The 9,200-nt window shown below is 36.2% G+C and overlaps 2 protein-coding genes across 3 annotated transcripts; one reads left to right on the top strand and one right to left on the bottom strand.

The window, feature by feature from the left end:
• The first annotated feature begins 1,701 nt into the window (after window positions 1–1,701).
• On the top strand, window positions 1,702–4,985 carry LOC106617780 (WD repeat-containing protein 36). Its single transcript, XM_014235184.3, has 5 exons — window positions 1,702–2,603; window positions 2,675–2,996; window positions 3,053–3,307; window positions 3,376–3,552; window positions 3,626–4,985. The coding sequence occupies exons 1-5, from the start codon at window positions 1,773–1,775 to the stop codon at window positions 4,837–4,839; spliced, it is 2,799 nt and encodes a 932-aa protein (XP_014090659.2). The 5' UTR covers window positions 1,702–1,772; the 3' UTR covers window positions 4,840–4,985.
• Window positions 4,986–5,733: 748 nt separating this feature from the next.
• Droj2 (DnaJ heat shock protein family (Hsp40) member A4-like) lies at window positions 5,734–9,017 on the bottom strand. Of its 2 annotated transcripts, none has more exons than XM_014235171.3 (3): window positions 8,876–9,017; window positions 6,365–7,543; window positions 5,734–6,305 (listed from the first exon to the last, which is right to left on the bottom strand). In XM_014235171.3, the coding sequence occupies exons 2-3, from the start codon at window positions 7,457–7,459 to the stop codon at window positions 6,192–6,194; spliced, it is 1,209 nt and encodes a 402-aa protein (XP_014090646.1). In that variant the 5' UTR covers window positions 7,460–7,543; window positions 8,876–9,017; the 3' UTR covers window positions 5,734–6,191. The 2 variants fall into 2 exon arrangements, with proteins under 2 accessions (XP_014090646.1, XP_014090647.1); XM_014235172.3 differs by lacking the exon at window positions 8,876–9,017 and adding an exon at window positions 8,727–8,869.
• Window positions 9,018–9,200: the final 183 nt, after the last annotated feature.

Below are 9,200 nucleotides of genomic sequence, written 5' to 3'. Positions count from 1 at the left end.
AATCAGTTTACTTTGAAACTAGTTTTTCTCGAAACAGCATATTTCGAATTTGCTGCAGTGATTAATCGGAGAGAAATTATTCGGTTACTATCAAATGTTTTCTACATGTTCTGTATATAGTTTCTGATCTGATCAGAAATCGAGTTTTGGCAGACCAAAAATGCACAAAATGTTTGGGTGATATTTAATTTTTTTATCATTGCCATTTACTGAATTTTTGATTTTTGTTTTTTTTTTTACCGTAGCTCATTATACGGACCATATCTTCTATAACAGAATTTGTTTTTAGATTTTATCCACGGAGCTTCTTTAGCGCCGTAGTAGATTGCGAGTAACTCGAAATATATTTAATTCTTTTCTACAAAAATTTTACTGTGTATTCTATATGTATATGTATGTACATATAAATACACCATCAAATTTTTAAAATATTGATACAGTGGTTCTTTCTGTAATTTCCAAAAATCGCCATTTTTGGGCTGTCACCCTGGGGAAGCACAAATAATATCGCTTCAGACATAAGACAGCTCTAGAAATATTGAAATATTATAAATAAGTTCGTATCTTCTTCTTATACTGAAGATTAAAATTATCCTGTTACTGGGTATGTTTATATAAATATTGACCAATATGCTATACATCTGTATATTACAATTTTTAATAGCGTTTACATCTGCAAATTTTAAGGTCGTGCGAAAAACTGAAAAATTGCGTTTGCATTTCTACCCTAAACCCTTTACACTGATTATTGTGTATTAATTATGGCTGACATATTGAATGGAATACATACATATATATGTATATGAATAGTTTGGAAGCTACATAAAGTTGTAATGCAAAAAGAAAAATCAAATATGTATGTAGTCTATACATCTGTCTATTTTCGTAATGGGTAAGTAAATTTGTATTGGTTCATAATACAGCATATTTATATCAATTAGCCACTCTATGCACATACATAAATACATGTACTTATTTACCAAGAAAATGTTGTAGGTGATTGTCCCAATTGCAGCGCCCTCCCCACTTCATAGGATTTCATAAAACTATGCCAGTTTAAACTAAAATATCACAAATTTCCGTAAACCACAATTCTTATTAACAAACCGCATAAGGAAACAGCACACATTCACAGTTTATTATTACGCTTGCCTGTGTTGCGGCTAATTTTAGGAAATGCCTAATTACGTAATAATTAGTAAATACCTTAATTAGGTATTAACTTAATTTTACACAAGCAACAAATAATACTTCACACATTCATTTTATTCACCGATACAATTAACAACGCTTTATATTCATTTTAATTGGTTAATTATTAAAAATTCACAAGTAATTATCACCCGAAGCGCTCTTTGCAAATAAAAGCGGTTGAAACTTCAAATTCTGTCAAAAATTGCGAACAGGAAGCTAAAGGAAGTGCAACTCAACCCCACTACACAATAAATCTTAAAAATTCACACGTTGAGATAATAAAATATAATTACAATTATACTATAAATAAGTTAAGATACTTATACTGATTAATATATATAATATAATATACCGTTAGTAACGACTTGCAAGACATATGGGGCGAATTTTCAAAGAAAATGATCAAATTTCTACGATTTCCAAGTGGCCACGTAATTTGACGGTTCAAAACAAATAATCGATGAATTTTCAACACAGCCAGCTATCGATTGCTTAGTTATCGAAGCACATGTTAAAAGAAACTGTAACCACAACTAGTAAACATTTCGTTTGCGATTGGAGCTACAGAGTGCGAAAAAATGACAAACGCGGAGCAAAAAGTGTCCAAGGGCACATTAAATGACGGTTTAGTTAATAGTAGTGTTATATTCCGCCGAAATCGAGCACTTGGCTATGTGAGCAACAGCGTGCCAGCCGCGATTCGATATGTTCGGCGGCGTAAGGATACATTGATCACCACTTGTATTGGTCGTTCCTTTCAAGTGTACACGGCTAGCCATTTTCGCCTACTGCATGTTGGGCCAGTGCATCCAGATGAAATAACAGCGTTGGCTATGGATCGTATACACACTTATACGGCCAGTAATCGTTGTATTTATGCTTGGCGCGCCGGCAAACACCAACGACACGTGTTTCGTGGTCACACACGCAATGTTCATTTGCTTTTGCCATTCGGTGCTCATTTAATAGCTGTGGATGAGGCAAATGTTTTACGTGTTTGGGATATAGCAAAAGAAGAGGTTTACTTAGAATTGCAATTCAATACGGATGAATTTTCAATTACCGCGTTGGCACACCCGCCTGCCTATCTGAACAAAATTGTATTAGGCTCTCAGCAGGGTATGCTTAAAATTTGGAATATTAAAGAGAATCGTTTGGTGTACACTTTTGCTGGTACGGGCAGCAGGGTAACTTGTATACAACCATCACCAGCATTAGATATCGTAGCAGTTGGTCACCAAGATGGCATTATTGTTTTGCTCAATCTTAAATTTGACGAAGTACTGATGAAGTTTAAACAAGATTGGGGACAAGTTTCACAGATATCATTTAGAACAGATGGACCACCAATAATGATTACAGCGTGTTCGAATGGCCATGTTGCATTTTGGAATTTGGAGGACCGAAAGGTAACATTTTCATATTACTCTCCAATATTTTCATTAAGTATAAGCATTGTAAACTTTGTTTTCCTTCAAAGATTGCTGGCCAATTACAAACTCATGAGGACTCAGTTGCCACTGCTATTTGCTTCCACAACGAGCCGCTACTTTTTACCACTTCGCCAGATAATTCGATGAAATTGTGGATCTTCGATATGCCAGATAATGGGGCACGCATGTTACGTATAAGAGAAGGACACACCGGGCCACCTTTATGCATAAGATATCACGGAAATAGTGGCACCACAATACTTTCCGCTGGAGAAGACAGTGCTTTACGTGTATTTAGTACCATTACGGAATCGTTTAATAAAAGTATGGGTAAAGCTAGTTACAACCGAAAGCAGTCAAAAAAGAGGAGTAAGTTATTGGAACATTTTTATATGAATATTATATAAATATTGGTTTATATATAGATCGTTTCGAGGAGGATTCATTACGCATGCCTCCGATTATCGAAATTACCAGCGAGACAACGCGTGAGCGTGAATGGGATAATATAGCGGCACTTCATGAGGGCATCATACAAACAACAACATGGTCATTTCATAAAAACCGCATGGGCGAACATCGCTTGATACCCGAGAAATTCCAAAACAAGAATCGAACTGACTATAATACAATTACTACATGTGTAACACTCACACACTGCTGTAACTTTGTCATCATTGGTAAGCAAGGACAAATAATAATAATAAACAAGAATCAGTTCAATATATACTCCTTTTACTTGCTATAGGTTATTCCAGTGGCGACTTGGAGCGCTTTAACATTCAAAGTGGCATACATCGAGCAAGTTACGGTGCACCAGCGCATAAAACCGCAGTGCGTGGTGTAGTTTCCGACATACTAAATCAGTTCGTCATCTCTGGGTGTGGCGATGGATTGTTAAAATTTTGGCCCTTCAAAGTGAAAGGTAAATCTTTATATATTTTTTAAAGAGTTCTTATTAACATCTAGCATTTTCTGCTTTTATCTCTTGGTACTAGTTTCAAATTATATAAAGTGCCTTAAATTTTCTGATGGAATTTCCCTTATGCGCATTCACCGTGAGAGTGCTATGCTTGCTGTTGCCTTAGTGAACTTCGCCGTACACATTGTGGATGTGGATACACGCGTTGTGGTGCGTAAATTCGAGGGACATATTGCCAAATTGAATGATATGACATTTAGCCCCGATAGTCGATGGCTCATTACCGCAAGCATGGATTCGACCATCAAAGTATGGGATATACCATCCTCCTATATGATAGATCACTTCAAAGTGGATCGTCCATGTGTGTCACTCAGCATGTCGCCAAACGGTGATTTTCTTGCAACCGCACATGTAAACTATTTGGGAATATATTTGTGGGCGAATAAGATGCTCTTCAACCAAATAACACTGCGCTCAATCAACCCATACAGTACGCCGCCCTTCGTTGGCTTACCAATTAGTGCCAGTGATGAAATGGACGTAGCTGATCTAATGGAGAAAACAAAACTGGGTGAAACCGGCGATGAAGCAAATGAAGACATGAGTGATGAAGAAGTGGGTCCAGAGATCAATTTAACATACGAATCGCCATCACAGCTAGACAGTGATTTGATTACACTTTCTGGTGCTGCAGCATCGCGTTGGCAAAATCTGCTCGACCTCGAAGTAATTAAGAAACGTAATAAGCCAAAGGCGCCACCTAAAACTCCCAAACAAGCTCCATTTTTCCTGCCAACAGTTGCTGGGCTAGATATAAAATTTGATATTGGTCAAAATACAGACAATGCAGCTGATAAGGATGCATCGCGTGTTTTGCAATCGGGTGCAGGTAGTCTTAGCACATTAACCAACCTCGGTAAAATGCTACATGAGTCGACGGACAGTAAAAATTATGATCAGTGTGTGGATCATCTTAAACAGCTTGGCCCATCCATGATTGATTTTGAAATAAAATCGTTGCATCCGAATGGCGGAGGTTCTTATCGCATCATGGTTGCTTTTTTGAAAACAATTGAATCGATGTTTCTTTCAAACACCAACTACGAATTGGCGCAAGCGTATTTAAGTGTTTTCCTACGTGTCTACGGCATAGATTTATTGGACTCAGAGGATGTTAATGACGCATTGGAGCAGGTTTCAGAAGTGCAAGAAAAAAGTTGGAAGGTTGTTGAAGATAAACTGTTGTTTGGTTTAGGTGTGGTAACGGCACTCAGGAATTTTGTGTAGATATGAAATAGATGACATTCGTAGACCCCGCTTTAAGATAATATTGTGCTACCAGCACAATCTGATACAGCTAGTTATAGCTATATATTATTATTTAGAAAATATAGTTCGTGTATATTTTTTTAAATATACTAATGAAAACTTAATTATGTATTAAATTTTATAAAAGGTTTCATGGAAACAGGGTGTTTTACGTTTGTAACACTCCAAGGGAACGTCGAAGACCTTATAAAATGTATCTATCTCTCTGTGTGTATATATGTGAACTAGTCCTTCCGTTTTTGCGAATTCGATCTGAAATTTTGCATACGTCTTTTTCTACCCAAGAAACTACTTATTTTTCGGAACTAATATCGACATCGGACTACTATAGCATATAGCTATCATACAAACTGAACGATCAAAATCTAGTTCTTCTATGGAAAGCTTGAACCTGTGCAGGGTATTACTATTACATGAAACAGATTTTTTACCATTCCTTAATTGTTAACAAACGACTCTTTGTCACAATTTAAAACGTTAAAAGTTGCTAAGTGAATTCTTTAGAAAGCAGTTTCGTTACTAGGCAAGAAAAATACAATACATTTTTTTAAAGTATGCTTAAAAAATTCACGATAATTTTTATAATGGTATATAAATTCATAGTCGTGATTTATTTGTTTATGTTTTGTCTATAATTTTGTTGATGTTTACATGCAATCAGCTGTTCTTGTTTATCTGCTAACCTCAAGGTGACATGTAATTTTGCTCTACAATCTTGAAAACTATTCGAACAGCAATATTGTTCACTTTTGCCACAATTTTTAGTCGAAGTTTAATGAATTCCTAAAATTTCTCCTGAAATCCCCACTAATTCGCTGAAATTTCCAAATATCAATGAAAGAAGTACACAGATTTAAGTGTTATAGTATATTTGCCGTTAATGTAACCATTTAAATTAATTGTTCCTTTTGAATTTTAAATTTATCGTCTAAAGTGAAATTGAATTGCCTTAAGGAATGCGCCTTGTTTATGACATTGTATCGAGACTTTTCCAAAAAAGGGGATGTACAACATGTTTATAGTAGCGATATTTTCATTTTACGGACTTGTGCTGTTGGCGAAGATTGTGAAAAAGAAAACATTGCTACAGCAAAGTCACAATGTATATTAAGAAACCAGCCGGCGCTTTGTTAATCGTTCCAGTTAATGTACCCTTTGTTGTTAGTTCGCTGTTGTTGTTCTGCTATGGTGACTTGTCAAAATTTATCTAGTATTGTATGTAGTGCTTCTGCGTGTTCACGGCTTATTTTTGTAGGATTATTTAAACGATTAAACATAATTTGCATGTTGGAGATGTTGGCGGTATTCGCTTAACTCGACGAACACTGCTCTATTCTGGGTCCTTGTTCATACCCGCGATCATCTTCTTCATACGCCATACGTTGGTGCTGTTGTTGGCGTCGTTGTTTGGGATCGAATTCCTCCTGAAATTGTACATAATATTTTAATAATTTATAAATTAACATAAATTACATGTACTTACCAATTCGACTGTCTCAGCATCAAGTGGTATGGTTACTTCTGGCCTTGGGGGTAGACATTGTTCAAGTGTGGGAATAACTGTTAATGGAATAGTAGGGGGGAAGATTACTTCGAATTGAATGATCAAGCGACCTTTCTCCAGCGGGTTCTTATACAACGGCATGCCTTCTTCCATGACACACTTGGTCATTTCATGTTTGACAACGTCACCCGGTTTGGATCGGATCACAAGATCACGATCATCCAGTGTCTTAATAACACGTTCAAATCCACAAAGGGCTTCCACCAATTGAATTGGCATTTTCATCATTAAATCTGTACCGGCATGCACAAACGTGGAGTGCTCTTTCTCATCCAATAATATGATAATATCACCAGGTTGTGAATCTGGTTCATGATCGCCCTCACCATTAAATATAATTTTCTGTCCATCTCGCATACCTTTCTCTATATGCACTTCCAATACTTTACGTTCCCTAACCGTTTTCCTACCATTACACTGCTTACAACGATCCTTTTCAGATATCATCTCTCCAGTTCCCAAACATTTACGACAAACTTGTTCGGTATGTTGTACTAAACCAGGTCCAATCTGTTGTACACGGGTTTCTACACCACTACCACGACATTGCATACATTTCTCAATTGCACCCTTCTTGCCACCGCGACCTTCACATTTGTCGCAAATCACACTCTTCTGCAATGCCAACTTGCGTGTGGCACCATTGTACAATTCTTCCAACTGAACGGACATCTGATGTACAACATCCTTACCACGACGCTCACGTCGACGACCGCCACCTCCGAAACCAGGTCCAAAGAACTTCTCAAAGAAGTCCATGGGACTGCGGAAGTCACTTGTGTCAGCACCGCCTTTCTTGATCGCCGCTTCGCCGCCATCATCGTAGATCTGTCGTTTCTCACGATCTGACAGCACCTCATACGCCTGTGAAATTGCCTTAAAACGCTCACCCTCATTTGGGTTTTTGTCCGGATGATATTTTAACGCCAACTTTCTGTAAGCTTTCTTCAACTCTTCACTAGTGGCGTCGGGTTTCACACCCAACAGGTCATAATAACCAGTTTCTTTAACCATATTATCTTATTTCTGTTATGCCTATGAATCAAATAAAAAAGTATTCACAGCTCTTCCAAAGGAAAAAAGACGAAAATGTACGACCTGAAAAGGGTAGAGAAATACACGAAGTGAGCAAAATATATAAACGAAAATATATAAAGTTAAATATTTTTTTCATTCCCTCAAAACTTTTTGTATTATTTTGATATTTCTAATTATGACGTATAGTTGATGTAAAATTCTAAAATAACACGTTTACTAAAATGTTTAATTTACATGAACATTCCAACACTCGTTTCGTAGACAAATAGAAAATTCTCCACTTTTTCTGTCTTCTACTGTTTTCAAACTTATTTGTTAATATGCCACTGCACTGTTGTGTATATTCCTTTTAGTAGCCAAAGTGTATACCTTAAGATTTATAGCCGATTTTGTTTTTTAGCTTTACACTTAAAATCTAACATTTGGTTCGTTGCTCTTCCAAATCAATACTGAACACGATGTATGAAAATTTTGCTTATTCATGGATCGGCAAACATGACTAGATACAATACAATTTTCTTTACATTTGTATCTGGCTTTCTATATATAACAGCCAGCATAAATTTTTCCATGAACAGGTAGATACAAAAGTGTATCCTCGAGAATCTCATCCCTTATACTTACACACCTACGCGATCATTTTCTAATAACAGATGAATATTGCAAACATTTGCAATTACGAAATATCCAGAAAAATGCTCTAACTATCCAAAGTCTTATCTTTTTCTACTAGGGGGGAGAAGTGCATAGAAAAGTAACGAGTACTATCAACTACATTTAACAAAACTGCACGAACAAAGCTAAACGACGAGCTACGAACACTTCGAACTTCGATTGTTGTAGCCTGCTGCAGTAATATCGATTTTACCTTCGTCACCGCCTGTCTGGCTAGTAGCTACCTATATACTTGCTTTAATTTTTGTCAAATTTTAGACGCCAACTCGCTATACATTTGAAAAATTAAATCTCATTTAATTTCATGATACGAAGTTCAAAAATACTATACGCCGACTTGAGAACTATTGGCCTGACGCCATCTTTCCACTATCTGGCACTTTATTTCATTATATAAATAATACGTATGTTCTATTTATTTTACATACACTACTTACAACACGAACATTTCCTTTTTGAAATTAGCTAAATATTAAAATTACAAAATGGCCCTTGAAAATACCTTGTACATCTACTCGTTCTGCAAATCTAAGTACGCAATATACTATTCCAGCTCTTTTATAATTACCTGTCTCTAGGGTACTAAACTTGGAAAAATGTATTTTTACAGTTTGTAAATAGTGTATTCTTTATTTTCTCTTGCCCAGCTCTTTCTTTTTTTGGCTTAATATATTGTAAATGCCAGAATAATTTAGACAATATTTTCTCTAAACTCACAATAGAAACGTGGTCACACTGCGATCAAGATAAACCTCCGACGGGAAGAAACTTCAAATGAGTGCCCTTTTGATTTTCAACTGAGGAAATGTGGAATACCGAACAAGTCTGACGCATGAATTTTCTAGAATAGAAACGTGAGTGTCGGTAATACAGACCTCACCGATTATTATTTATCGTTTCTAGTAGACGGAGCTGCTCTCGAAGCAAACATTCTACCAAATTTAGTGTCCAACTAATTATACAAATGAGAGTAATTACAAACACAAAGGAAATCATTACAATAATTTATTAGAATACTTGACACTTGAAGGGTCAAGAGGTG

Source organism: Bactrocera oleae, chromosome 2, assembly GCF_042242935.1.
Source record: "Bactrocera oleae isolate idBacOlea1 chromosome 2, idBacOlea1, whole genome shotgun sequence".
NCBI classification, from domain to species: domain Eukaryota; kingdom Metazoa; phylum Arthropoda; class Insecta; order Diptera; family Tephritidae; genus Bactrocera; species Bactrocera oleae.
Note: the sequence above shows the minus strand (reverse complement) of the source record. Positions and strands in the feature narration are given on the sequence as shown.